This window comes from Chenopodium album, chromosome 18 (assembly GCF_948465745.1).
Source record: "Chenopodium album chromosome 18, dcCheAlbu1.1, whole genome shotgun sequence".
NCBI lineage: Eukaryota > Viridiplantae > Streptophyta > Magnoliopsida > Caryophyllales > Amaranthaceae > Chenopodium > Chenopodium album.
Genome location: NC_137851.1, coordinates 50,322,244 through 50,337,174, shown reverse-complemented (window position 1 = coordinate 50,337,174; position 14,931 = coordinate 50,322,244). Strand labels below are relative to the sequence as shown.

The 14,931-nt window shown below is 33.9% G+C and overlaps 1 protein-coding gene across 1 annotated transcript; it reads left to right on the top strand.

Moving 5' to 3' along the window:
• Positions 1-4,693: 4,693 nt before the first annotated feature.
• On the top strand, positions 4,694-13,776 carry LOC145592526 (cinnamoyl-CoA reductase 1-like). Its single transcript, XM_081649023.1, has 6 exons — positions 4,694-4,870; positions 5,463-5,632; positions 11,339-11,524; positions 11,643-11,805; positions 12,901-13,090; positions 13,486-13,776. The coding sequence occupies exons 1-6, from the start codon at positions 4,738-4,740 to the stop codon at positions 13,637-13,639; spliced, it is 996 nt and encodes a 331-aa protein (XP_081505149.1). The 5' UTR covers positions 4,694-4,737; the 3' UTR covers positions 13,640-13,776.
• The last annotated feature ends 1,155 nt before the right edge of the window (positions 13,777-14,931 follow it).

Here is a 14,931-nt window from a genome sequence, read left to right as displayed (position 1 = left end):
TGAATCTCAAAATCAATAGAGATAAATCATGGAAGGAAATGAACTGCAGCAAAAAAGAAGAGAAGAGGAAGTAAGAGTGGAGAGAGAAAGTGAAAGAAGAAAGCACTCAAAGAAGATGAGGATCCAGAAAATGAAAAAGATAGGAAGAAGGTGCTCACGTGCGAGTCCAAAGAAGCTGATTTACAATAATGATATTGTAAACCGGATTTTAATAAATTTTTGTGATATCTGAAATATATAAATAATCCGGTTTTTAAAATAAAGATAAATGGATAATAAATCTTATACAAAATAATAATTAGATTTCAAAATACTTTTGGCGCCAAAATTCAAATATTATTTTGGCTCCAAATAATAAATTTACTAAAATACCCTTTTTATAAAATAATTCCTAATTAATTAATTAGAAAATACGTATGAAAATACAGGGTATTACACCCTCCCTCACAGCTAAACTCTTACTTCCTCCCTTCTATTATTATTGCACCACTTGTTTTTTAGGATTTCACATATACTACATTATAACCATTTTAGTATAATTAATATCTCTGTTCACTCTACAAATATAATACTTCCTCTGTTCTTTTTTTTTTTTTTGGATGGAATCCTCTATTCTTTTTTACTTGACCTGTTTCTTTTATCACGCTTGCTTATGTAAAACTTTACAGACGTATAACTTTAATTCTCCATAAGTAAAAATTATAAAATTTATATATTATGATAGTACTTATTGAGACAAATTCAAAAATACCCCAGATGGATATGTTTTTCATTTATTCACAAAATATGGTCAAAGGAGGGTCATGAATAGTGTAAAAGTCAAAGCGGGTCAAGTAAAAAAAAAAAACAGAGGAAATATATCATTACACTTTGTTTGGATAAATGGAAATAGAAGGGGACAAACTCTCTTATTTGAGTAAAAGATTGGGGGAAGGAAGGAAAAAGAGTGAGGGGAATCCATTTTCCATCTCTCTTTAATAAGTCTAATCCCTCTAAATTTTGAGGAAAAATAAAGCTCACCTTCTTTCACTCCCTCTCTTTCTTTTCCATCCCTTCCTCCTCTTCCCCTCCCCTTCCTTGTTTGCTATTCAAATAAAGTGTTAGTCTTTTAATACTTGTTTCTTTATATTATACTTACCAAGCTAAGAGACACACGCGATGCATGCGTGAACAATATAAAATCTATCATGCTCGATTCTTTTTTTTTTTCTAAAATGTTATCCTCCTTATTCTAATAAAAAAAATATATAGTTAAAATTGTTGATAAAAAAAAATATATAGTTAGTATATGTTATTCATAAATTTATGTTGATGAAGACATGGAGGCTAAATAATAGGATATAACTTCTTTTAAAAAAAAAATGGTAACTTAAAAAAATAATAATAACAACTTTTCTTCAAAAGGATGGTAGTTATTTTTTAATAAAAAAAGAAAAAATGAGAGGGATAATTTAATAAAATTTATCACCAAAAGGCGCTTTCATTTTATATATAGGATGAATTATGATCACATAGATAATTTTGTAGTTTTCCTTTCTTTTCGTTCACCCACCAGAAAATAAAAATCATCAAAATGAGAACAAAATACTCCTAACATACAAGGCACTTGGGTGTATAAACAATCTCTCTCCTATAATGCAATATTAAAATAATAAAAGCAGGTCATGTTACACTGTTTGGTCAATTGTCACAATAAAAATGTAAAAAACCTACCCCATGGCCCATACCCTTGTTTCTTAAAAGACATTTTTGACAAAAAAAATTCATTTTAAAAAGACTAACAAGTACAAATTAGATTTTCCCTTTAGGTTTTCTCCTTGGAAGGGTTTTTTGGTTCCCTCTAGGGTTTTCCTTAGGAGGGTTTTTCTAGCCTCCATTGCTAAATTTTTTTCAGCTTTTTTTGAAGGTTTTCCTTCACTCTCCTCCTTTTTTCTCTTCTCTTCCAACTCTTTTCTTCTGATCTCAATTGGTAATTTTTTGTAGGGGATTCCACCGGTGATTTTACTGGTGGTAAGCCCAAAAAAACTTTTTAATTGTGTAATACCCCGTATTTTTATACGTATTTTCCTAATTAATTAATTAATTATTATTATTTTCTAAAAAGGGTATTTTAGTAATTTAACTTACTATTTAAATCTTGGAGCCAAAACGATATTTGAATTTTGGCGCCAAAAGTATTTTAAAAACAAATTATTATTTTGGATAAGATTTATTATCCATTTATCCTATTTTAAAAACCGGATTATTTATATATTTTGGATATTTTAATTAAGGCAAAAGCTATATTTTATTATTATTTTAATAAGTCCGAAAATCCCATTTATTTGGCTAATAAATTTCGGATTTTCCTAAGAGAAAATCTGATTTTATTAGTTAAATTATTTGGTGAATATTTGGTATTTTATTATTTAATTATTTATTACAATAAATATTATTTACACAATTATTTTAATTCCTTAAAACTAGCAAAATAATTTCCTAAAGTACTAAGTAGGAGGGCCGAAAATATGAGCTTAGGAAAGCTCAAAAATTTCGGCCATCCCATGTAGATTTTGGGAAAAATATTTTTGGTAAATTGTATTTTTAATTATCTCCTTAAAATCTCCTATTTTCCTTAAATCTAATTCTCCATCTTTTTAGTATCCAATCATTATATTTTCTTGCCATCTATTTTTCTTAATTATTCCCCAAGTAATTCCAATTTCCTTAATATTTTTCATGACAATCATACCTTCCATATTCAATTATACACAATCTCTTCAATATCAAAACTTTCCTTAAATCTTTACTCACTTCTCCAAGTAATCCCTTAAACCCTACTTACCATAATTCTTCCCAAATTCTCTTACCATAATTCTTGCATGAGCTAGCCTATAAATACCCCTCCATACCTCTCACATTCTTCACACCAATTCTCTTCTTTTCTTCTCCTCTTTTTACACAAATCATCCCGTTTATCTTTGAAGCCAATTTTCGGGCACTTCTGGTCAGTTTGGGGTATTGCTGTTTCACAGAATATTGTTCCTCTCGAAAAATCCTTGAGGTTAGGCTCAAGAATCACCCAATTCGGAGTTATATCGAAGGAGTTATAGCCTCTGCAAGTTCTGCCTATTCTTTCCAACGAAAATCCAATTCTTCTCTTTTCCTTGGTTTCTTATCTTTTCTCTTTCTCTTCTTTTATTCAATTATTATTATTATTATTATGGGGGATTTATAAAAATTATTATGAGTAGTTTTAATTATATAAATTAGATTTTTAATGATGTTTATGAAAATTAATTTAAAAGGTTCATGAACATATAGTTGGGGGTTTTTAATTTCATTGTTGTGATTATTTGTTAACCTTATATTAGTTAAGGTTATATTTATTTGTAGGGTGTTTTTGATCAAGCTACTTGAGAGTTCTTTTGAAGTGATTTTGGCTAAGCAAGGATCAAGGTACGTTTAGGTGGTTAGATACCTTTGAAAGTGATTGATTTGAATAACATGTTTTACATGAGTTGATTGGTGATTAAATTAAATTGATTTGAATTATGATTTTGAAATAAATTATGTTTGAAGGTATTGATTTTAATAAAAGTATTTTGAATGATTGATTTTTAAATCATGTTTTGAATGGTTTGGATTATGTATCATGTTTAAATAAAGGATTTGATTTTAAAAGGTTTGTTGAATTAAATAAAAGGTTTTTCAAGGAAGAGTTATTGATTTTGAAAAGTTATTAATATGAGATTTTATTCTTAAGTATCTATTTAAAAGGTTTTGATTTTGAAAGTATGTGGAATTATTAAAAAGGAGTTTGAATTATATTGGAACTATTGGATATTAAAAGGATTTATTGAACCATTGAATTATTATTATTAATGCTTTATAAGCATGTTGGTAATCCCACTATGCGGATTTGGTTTATTGATAAGGCCTTGGACTTTGTATGACCGGGTCTTTTCTCAAGGATAGCCTTGTAACATAAGGAGACTAGCCTGGGGGTGTGCACACTTGGGAGAGGAATTGGTTAAATTGGTTTAATTGGTTTTAAAATAATTGGAATTGGTTTTATTGATTATTGGGATTTGAATATTGAGAATTGGTTTTGAATCATGAGTTTGGAATTATTGGAATTGATTTCAAAAGCATGTTTGCAAATAAATTGAATTTAATTATCTTGCACTTACCGTACTTAGCATATTTTGCTAACCCGTATTTCTTATTTGTTTTGGTTCGCCCTGTTTACCGTAATGGTAAGCAGTGTTATTTCAGTTGGAGTGAATAAATTGATGCATTGGAGTCCCGGGATTGGTTTCACTAAGTTAGGAATCTTGGTCTTTGTATCTATTTTTGAGTACTCATAACATTGGTTTCTATCTATAGTTATTATTAATAAAGAAGAGTTTTGAAGTTTCCGCTGCAAAGTATGGTTTTGTTAAGTAAGTTGAGTAGCCTTGCGTAATCACGCGGCGGTAATACGCCTAAGTCTATCTTTACGGTATAATTATACGTATTATATTAGTATTTCCGCAGAGGGAGATTTGGGGGTGTTACAGAAAGAAAAAAAAAAAAAAGAAAAAAAAAAGTGCAGTGCGTGTGTTGATAAGCATAGCACACGTGGCAACATTTACAGCGGTCAAGTTGTGAACCTCACACAGTAGGGGTAATAATAATAATCTCTGAAAATAGAAGCAGTTAGTTTACTTTAGTTTAGTTGAGTTGGTTGATGTTTGGTTAGTGTAACATTTGAAAATGGAGAAAAGTAATGAAGATGCACAATCAGTAGTGTGCGTTACAGGCGGTAGTGGTTTCGTAGCCTCTTGGCTTATCAAACATCTTCTCTCCTCTGGTTACTCTGTTCACGCCACCGTTCGCACCGATCCATGTAATTTATCATTTTATGCTCCATTAATTCATTGTTTCAAGATCGCATCTGTGATTTTGATTTATGTTTTGTTTCGATTACAGATCCTTTGTAATTGTACTACTATTTTTGTCGGATGATTCAATTTTAATTAGCTTATTAGAATTTACGGCGTACTACATGTTTCGGGCTCAAGTGTAATGTAAATTGTCAAATGTTTCAACTTACAATTCAATCTTTTCATGATTTTGGAATCATATGGATCTAAATATTAGATTCTTTACTCCTTGGTAATGTCTTATCTGATACAGAATATACACAAATAATTATAAACTTTCTAATATAATTTGGGTTCTAATTGTATCATTAGAATTTTCAATTTTTATTACTTTTTAATTCTTCTGTGCAAGTGGATGGAGTTAGTATTAAATTATTTGTATAAAATTTCCACCAGTAAATACTAAATAGGTTGCTTTTGTACAGCATTAAGAATTAAGAATTGTCTACAAGTATGTTTAGATGATCATTGATTAAGATACCAAATCAAAAAAGCCTAGGAAATTGGAGGATGTATATATTTATTGGCTATTATTTGTTGATTACTGTTGTGCAGGTGATCCCAAATATGAGCATTTGAAACAGCTGGACAAAGCATCAGAGAAGTTGAAGCTTTTTAAGGCAGATTTACTTGATTATGATTCGGTTGCTGCTGCCATTAAAGGATGTATTGGAGTGTTTCATGTTGCCAGTCCTGTACCTTCCGCTTCAGTGTCTGATCCTGAGGCAAGTGCTCTTTTCCGCTTTTCATATAACTTGGTTGGAAATTCATCTACAGTATACCCTTTTAATTGATTTGTCTTATGATGGAGGGTGAGTTTTTTAAAATGTGCAAGCTCTTTGTTGTTTGTTGAGTACGTTTTTTTATAAGTATATAACTATACAAAGTTTCCTGTGACAAGACCAATCAATACGTTTTAGCAATGTCATTTTCTTTCTTAAAGAAGACTAAGCACAGACCTTGTTTTATGCAGGCTATAGCCTCTCGGCCCTCTCCCATACTGAGGCTTAGAGTTTGTTGGTCATATATGCATTTTATAAACTAAAAAAAGAAAATAGATTCCTGATGGGAATCTACAACACATTAAACTGCAAAAAAATATCGATTTGAATTAGGAATATGCCAATTTAAGAGAGCTCAGATAGTTCACCTTCTTTTAAGGTTAAACCTTAAAGGGAGACAACATTATATACTCTGTACTTAGCATATCCAGTAGCACCAAAGAAAGTTACAATATAGGACCTAAACCCTCTTAGGGTAGGGTAAAAGTTCATATTAACATGCAATGGCATAGTGTGAGACCCCTAAGAAGCCATGTGTGACATGGCGTGCCTTGGCGGAAGGCACACAAGTAGGTTGCCTTAATAGTATAAACACAATAATGCACACACAATAGGGACTTCATTAATATTATGAAAAATACGTTTACACAACTTCTGGATTCCTTAGACAAGCCCCAAGGTCTTCTATGTATAGGCATGGAAGGACAACCCCTTCGCACCTGGCATACATGCGTGCCATGTGGCATTCATGCAACTACTTACAATAGATAATCTAAGTTAGTCTATGTCCTTATCCATTCCTTGCATAGACTCATCACCATCGCAAACCACCGTGCCCATTCGCTCACACCCGTTGTGCCTTGTAAGTGTAATTGGTTATGTGAAGGGACACATCGCTTGGGACCTTGGCCGAGCATCTTGACAACTAATCATCACAATAGTTTGTCAAGCCTCACTCCACTTCGCAACCATCGCATTGCATCGCTTCGCAAGCATCACATTGCTTCACCAATTAACACAACACATCAGTCCACACAAGTAATGGTCCGTTTAGCCAGTCCTTTAGCTAATGCCCACGCAACCTAGTCACTTGCCTTATACGTGATCATTTACTCACACATATACTCATAGCTGTCTAAGAGGGTGTGCAAGGGCCTCACATTATGGAGGGGCCCCAATTTTTTTTTTACTATATATTTCTCACATCCAATATTCCTACTCTAACGCATTCTCTATGAAACTTTATAGTTTTATTATTGCAAATTTATAGCTTTTCATCATCTAATCTCTCATTAAACTTGTATTAACCTTTTAGAATTCCAAAGTTTCAGCTATTTTTTTTTATTTACATTTATAACAAGATTTTTACATTTTAGTTGGTTTTTACAACACCCTAAGTTAGATTAAACCTGTGTATATGACATAGTTACCTCCGTTTTTCTAAGTTCTACCCATGTACTATTCACTAGATCAAAGTTTAAAATTTTGACCATGTCTAATTGTGTATATATGAAAACATTATCAAGTTTGATCTTATTAGATTTGTATTGATATGAAATTGTAATATATCAATATTTATAATTTTTACTCCGTACTAATGCACAATAAAAGAAATTAATGGTCAAAATAATGATTACAAATCACGTAAAATGCAAGTGGGTAACAATTGGCAAAATATTGGTAGTACAAGTAAAACATTTAGTTAAAGAGATCATAGATGTGTTTTTAGAGGTTTGAATAGTCAAGCTACTATCCTTTTGCTAAAAAAATTATCGTAACAATAATATTAAACTACATGTTTGATAGGGCCAACATTTTGTGGTAGCACAGGGCCTCCAAAGTATTTAAGACGGCCCTGCATATACTATATATAACGTATTTACATACACGTCATAGCGTTAGCTAAACTAGACATCATTTCACCAATACTAGCTAACCCAGTGTCCAACTAGGCAAGGCATCATGGACTAATATCAACAATTTTTGATGCAATTTGCCTCATTGGCCATACTAAAGTCCGCCTTGTGCCAACATTAAACCATTTTCTAACTAATATCTTTGTATAGAACCTTCCTTCACTTATTCACACTCTCAAGATTGTCATTGCATTCATCTTGGACATGTGTAAAGTCAGATTCCACGTTTTTAAGAGCAGCAAAAACTTTCCGTGTCTTCTTACTCAACGCATCTAGTACACAATTGTGTCGTCCAGGCTTGTGTTGCAAAACAAAATCATATTCCTCTAGGAACTCCATTTTGGTGACGCCGTCACTGTGACGGAAAGAAATTACTCGCGACATAATATCGTGAATTTTGTACCTAGCAACTAGTGACGCCATGTATGAAGGCAATGAACAACAAGCATTTCCTATTCATGTGCTGATTATTTATGTGTACTTTTCGGAAGCTTCAACACTTGCTTGGATGAGATGGTTAATTTCAAACTCTTGAAAGCTTTTTTGCACAGATTAGACCACACCCAAGTTTGCCCTTTTTAAAAAAGATATGTGAGTGTCAACACTTTCTGAGAATAGCCTTTTATGTATTTTCGATAATAGTTGGCTTGGTCCAAAAATGATTGTAACTCTGGAATAGACTTGGGATGTTCCTAATTCAAAATAGCCTTCACCTTTGTTTCATCCATCTAAACTCTCCCTATCCTAGTTTTGTGACCAAGGAACATTATCCCTGTTTTTTAAAACTCACATTTTTTCTTTTTAACATAAAACTCATACTTTCGTAATAGTTCGAATACTATTTGAAGATGTTTGACATGATCCTTCAAATTACTCCAGTATACAACAATGGAATTTAGATAGACGACATAAGAGCTATCAACATACTCATAAAGCACATCATGCATTAAATTGCATAATGTAGCCGGGGCATTTGTTGGCACAAACGGCATTACAAAAAATTCATGACAACCATATCTAGTTACATAGGTGGTTTTGGGCTCATCACTTTCCTTGATCCTAACTTGCTAATAACACTGGGAAGTTAGAATTGAGGAGGGTGATAAACCCAATAACTATCCTTGTAACTATGGTAGTTACGAATTTCTTGTAATTTTGTTTGGGATAACTAATGCCTCGACACATTATGCAATTAGTGAATGATGTGTTTATGAGTATCTCGATAGTTTCGGTGTCGTCTATCAACATGACATTGTTGTGTACTCGAATAGTTTGGAGGATCATGTCAAAGTGGTCAAACATCTTCGGTTAGTGTTCGAACAATTAGAAAAGTATGAATTGTATGTGATAAAGGAAAAATGCGAGTTTGCAAAAACAGAGATGAAGTTTCTTGGTCTCAAAATCAGTAAAGGGAGAGTTCGAATGGATGAAAAATAGGTGAACGGTATTTAGAATCAGGAATATCCTGAGGCCATTCTAGAGGCCAAATTATCGAAAATTCATGAAAGGCTATTCTCATAAACTGTCGGCATTCACGGATCTTTTGAAGAAAGGGCAATCTTGGATGTGATTTCATCAGTGCAAAGAGGCTTTCAAGCGTTTGAAATCATCCATCACATTTAAACCTGTGTTGAAGCTTTTTGAGGGATATGAAAAGGAAATTCTTATTTGTTTGGAACAAAGTTTACGATGTCCATTGCCTTTGTACATGGTGTCATTATTTGTTTGGAACATCCCAGGGCTATTGTCCATTGCCTTCGTACATGGTGTCATTATTGGTTTGGAACAAGTTTACGGTATTGGCTGATAAATCAGCCAATAATTTTTTTTCAGTTACAAAAGGCGTAGCCAAAGATGGATGGAATTCCCGGAAGAATACGATTTTGCTTGGTAACATAAGAGAAGACGACACAATTGTGTACCAAATGCGCTAAGTGGGAAGATGCAATAAGTTTTTGCGGCACTGACCTTACCCAGTGTCTTTGGGATGTATGCAAGGACAATTTGGGGTATGAAAAGTTATGTGAGCAAGTGAGAAAGATTTTATATGAAGATATTACAAGGACGGCGTTTGCATGTCCTATCGGGCAAATTGCATCTAGAGTTATTGCGATCAGGAAAGATTGAAAGTATTGCTTGAAAGGAGTTATTTCTGGCCAAAGATGCAAGAAAAAGTGGAGGCATATGTGAGATCATGTCACGTATGTCAATTAGAAAAAAGGAAGTAGGCCTTCTTTAGCTGTTGTCATTGCGAAGAAGCCATGGGTTTCAGTTTCGATGATTTTATCTTTGGTTTCACAAATGTGAATGGGTTGCGATCGGTGATGGTTATGGTTGTCTGGTGAATCTGTTCCTTAAGTATGCTTGTTCACCGGCACTTAATGCATGTCCTTTCCAGGAAGCAGCAAAGTCATTTCTTGGGTATGTTGTTAAATATTTCGGGTTGCCTAAAGACATCATTAGCGATCGAGAAACAATGTTTATTGGTCGTTATAGGTTGCTTTGTTCAATTTGTTGGGATCGGAGACAATTCAATGCTCATATTGAAGACTACTTGCAGGCTCTTCAAGTGAGGGTGGTTTATGCGACCCCTAAGAAGCCATACACGGCATAGAATGCCTTGGTCCAAAGGCACATAGACATCTTACCTCAACGTTAGGAAAGGTAAGTCTATGTAAATAGTATTTTAGCATTGTGCTGTGGTTACTTAGTTGTTGTAGTCATTTGGATGGTTCATTATGTTGGTTAAGTTAAGCTAAGGTCTATTGGTTGGGCATTGGAACAGCCCCATTAACTGACATTAAAAATAAGGTTCATAGGGGGTGGGTGCCTACTATTGAGGGCTAAGCATGAGCAACACCTCCTTGGCACAAGGGTTGGCTTGATATTTAGCGGGCTTTACGGTTTGTTGGCTTGGAGTGGCTAGCATTGATGGAATGATGTCTTGGTTGAGTTACGCTAGGTTGTGTGTGGGCAGTTACTTAGGCGGTGCATTGCTCGGTGAAGCAACACATTGCTTGCGAAGCGATGCGATGCTAATGAAGTGGTGTGAGGCTTGGCTAGGTGATGCGATGGTTGGTTATCATGTCGGCCGAAGACCAAGCGACGCGTTCCTTCACTTAGTCAGTGACAGTTATGTGATGATTATTACCAATGATTGGTAAGTGCTCAGTTATCGGCCAATCGATGTTTGGATCATTATTTTATTCTAGCAAACTTGTCCCATGTCAAATTAGATCATTACCAAAAATGACTCTACCAAGTTAACAATTAGATATTATGTCAACATCAACGTATTCCAATGAAACTAAACTCCAATCAGTATGAGGACTAATGTTTGCAATACTTTTGCAATGACAGAGATTTTTCCTACTTTCAGAATACAGCAATCTACTACTAATTTACCATACCATGCTCTGATGAGTATTATCAATGCAGCTACTCTTTACTGTCTCATCGAATTGCTAGTTCTAATTACTAAATTAAGCAGCTTCTAATCAGTCTTATAGACTATATTCTTGCTGATGTATGGGAAATCAAAATTATTACAGCTAACTGTATTTTGTCTATTAGTATTATCTGGTTGCGTTCTAATCCTTATAGATGATGCTACTGTAAGAAAGCGTAATGCTATCAGCTCGTTATCTTGATTCTTTTCATAACACAACATATATGCTTCGTTCACACCATACCTCTGCCTTTTTTTGCTTGTCGTTGGTGTATGAACATACAGGTCCAGCTAATGGAACCTGCAGTGAAGGGCACACTGAATGTGCTCAAAGCATCTTCAGAAGAAAAAGTAAAGCGAGTTGTCTATGTATCATCTGTTGCTGCTGTTCTCATGAACCCGGATTGGCAATCTGATCGAGTCAAGGATGAAAATTGCTGGTCTGATGTCGAATTTTGCAAAAGAACTAATGTATGTATGGACAATTTGAAATTTTATATCTTTCATTGCAGTGTTTTAACTTTTATGTCGCTTGCCATGATTTAACAGCTTCTCATTATCTCTTGACCACCTATTGTTGCTTTTGCAGAACTGGTACTGCGCTTCTAAAACAGAAGCTGAAAATGAAGCTTTTGAATACTCTAAAAGAAGTGGCCTTAATGTTGTATCAGTTTGTCCGACCCTTGTTTTGGGTCCTATGATGCAATCAAATGCCAATGCAAGTAGCTTGGTGCTCATTAAGCTTCTTAAAGGTAATCTTTGTCTCAGTTTGCCAACTGTTATTTGCAATTCTGCTTCTATCTTCATGAATTTATCAGCCTCTTTTCATTGAATCTTGAGGCAACTGGTGAAAGTGCTGCAATTATTCGTCTTGTTTGTATTCTTTATATACCAACTCAAAATTAATTTGTGAACATATTGGTATTCATAGAGCTAATAGTATTCCTTTCCTTTTAATCTGAGAGGAATAACACAGCAGGTAAAACCCATTTTAACTCACGGCTGAGCTTCCTCACATGGATTTCTGACAGTATCTTGCTTTTGGTCCACAATTTTTTGGCGTGTTACAGTATTGCTTGACATAAGTATCTTGAGTATTTGAAGTCATGAAAATAACAGTCTTAGGGTTGAAGCATATACTCTTAAATAATAGCAGTAGTATCCAGCAAATAATCTAATCTCGGTTTTTGCATCTCTCTCCTGTGATATGCTATATAGCTGAAGGTATTTAAATCTAGGTCTCATAATGAAATTCTTTTGGAGCTTCATGTGAAATCTCTGTGTCTTGTAGCAATCATTACTAACTAAATCCTCTTGTGGCTGAAATGCTTAAATTATACGAAGTACTACGTATGCAGTTCAGGATATATATCTGAAAATAAAATAAAATAAAATTAGGATGTATAGTTTGACTACCTTCCATGCACTTTTACCCACATAGCAATTCATCAGAGTTGTGACACGTCAAACAGACTAGCAGAAAATTTTCTTGATCCAGTGTGTCACAAGTCTTTCTAAATGATAAGTTGCTGGTGTAATGGTGTAGCCTACTCAAGCAGAATTTTTAAGGATATGTTTCATGTGTGTTCCACATCCATCTCAGATGAGGCGATACATGAATGCTCTGGAATAAGGGAATCAAATGCCTCCTTGTTTGGCCTACATAGATATAAGGCATGAAATAATATAGCAATTGAGCCAAGTCCTAAGGGGTTGCTATATTCCTGGCTTATTTTTTGTTTTTACGTTGTTCTGCTGGCTGTGTTACAAAACCAGTGTTTTAGACTCTGTTTTGTTTCCCTTGTTATGAGAAAGTCTAAACATGTCTACTTTTGTTGAGATGGCAGAAGGATATGAATCAACAGAAAACAAGCTTCGGATGATAGTAGATGTGCGTGACCTGACCGCTGCCCTGCTTATGGTCTTTGAGAAGCCTGAGGCAGAAGGAAGATATATATGCACATCACATCAAATTAGAGTGAAGGAACTGGTGGACAAGCTGACACGCATTTATCCCCACTATAATTATCCGAAAACGTAAATTTTCTTGCCTTCTCTTTTCATTTATTACTTCCCATAATGTTCTGTTTCCTGCTTTGACTAGCTATACGGTACTCTCTTTAATTTGTTATTTAGAACTTGGGATGAACACTTCATCTGAATTGTAGTAGATGTGTTGCCTTCTACTTTTAAGTGTTATATGATGAACATGCTATGCTCCAAAAGAGCCAACATGAATTCTACCTAAATTCAAAAATTATAGGCCCCATTTGACTTTAGAAGGTCAAAGCTCGTTGACATTGATCTTAGCCTGTCAAAATTTTGAGATTTAGTGTGCAGTTACCAAAGCCAGGTTGAGGAGAAGAGTTTTAATTCAGTTATTGATTAAATACTTCACTGCCCTGACCATCTGTTCCTCGTTATTTCAACAGCTTGATTGAGGTTGCTGATGGGGACGGTGTTAGTTCGGAGAAATTGCAGAAGCTTGGTTGGAGTTACAGACCACTGGAGGAAACTCTAGTAGACTCAGTGGAGAGCTACAAAAAGTTGGGACTTCTAGATTGGAGGTATTCCATTGGCATGTAATGGCAGGAAAACAATTGATTTCTAGTCTTCAAACTGTTGGTTGTCTATATAGGGACATAGTAAAATGTCGTACTTGTCATCTCTACGTATGAACTGAATCACTCTATTCATGAAATGAAGACGTTTTAGAATCTTTACATGATTTTTTTTGTGCCCAAATACATCCCTGTGAAAATATATTTTGTTGATTTCCTCTTTAGAATCTTTAGTTGGGTATTCATGTGTATTGTGTAATGTCATTTTAATGTCTCATTCACCGATGAAATTTGATTTAAGATCTTGAATATTGCTACATTTTTCATAGAATGATTAGAACCATAGCTTACTTGGATGAGCACTTGGAAGATAATGTGAGAGGGTGTAATGGATGAGCACTTGGGAATATTGCTACATCTTTCTTAATTTCTACACTTAAAAGGGAAGGATTTTTTTATTTCCTAAGGTTATATTGAGTAGTTGTGAATTTGTAGGGAGCCAGGGATACATTACATGCATATATTCAAGAAAATTGGGAAAGGTAAAAATATCATGTACTAAAAACAACTCAACGCTTTTGATGGTTTGGAGCGGAATTTTATCTCTTTTGGGGCTTGGGTCTTTTGCATTGCTAGTCAATCTTATTATTGATTATCCATCCTTGTTCCTTCCATTGCTTCTACACTTGAAAAAAATACACTATATTAGTCAAGTTTTATTCCTTAACCTTAAAATCGTGATACTCATATAGTTAACAAAATCAACAAGATTCAAATTGACCATAACAAGTTACCTTCGAAACGTAGTGATTTGAAATTAAGTTGACATGAATTGGACTTCATTTGAACCCAAACCATGCCTAAGATTAGATGACCCTAGGTTTTTTTTTTTTTCTTTTTTTTAATTTTTATTCAACCCAAAATTGATCCATAGAACTAGAAGAACACAAGCTTGATCTATATTGAAATTTCCTCATATATGACATGTTCTATCCAAAAAATTTCTTACTTAAATACTCCCCCTCATTTAAAAATAAACTAGTGTGTGGCCCGGGCGATGCCCCGGGTTGCTAGTTTGTACTTGTTTAGTTTGCTAATCTAGTTTGATTGTTTAGATAGTAAAACTTGTTAGTTTCGAGTTTAAGTCTTGCTATAAACATTTTTTAGTTGTCAAACTCAATTATTACCTAATGAAAACAAATACTATAATAAGCTATAGATTAACTTATCTAAATTAACTATAATTTTGTTGGATAAAAAACACAATTAATAAATGACTAAGGTAGTAAGACTTGTAACTTAAGACTCGTTGGTCTT

What these genes read in the sequence shown, in the direction of transcription:
- LOC145592526 (XM_081649023.1), top strand. Translation starts at nt 4,738, where the DNA reads ATGGAGAAAAGTAATGAAGATGCACAATCAGTAGTGTGCGTTACAGGC. An exon ending in GCTCATTAAGCTTCTTAAAG is followed by an intron (nt 11,806 to 12,900) that starts GTAATCTTTGTC and finishes TTGAGATGGCAG; the next exon opens with AAGGATATGAATCAACAGAA. An exon ending in CACTATAATTATCCGAAAAC is followed by an intron (nt 13,091 to 13,485) that starts GTAAATTTTCTT and finishes TTATTTCAACAG; the next exon opens with CTTGATTGAGGTTGCTGATG.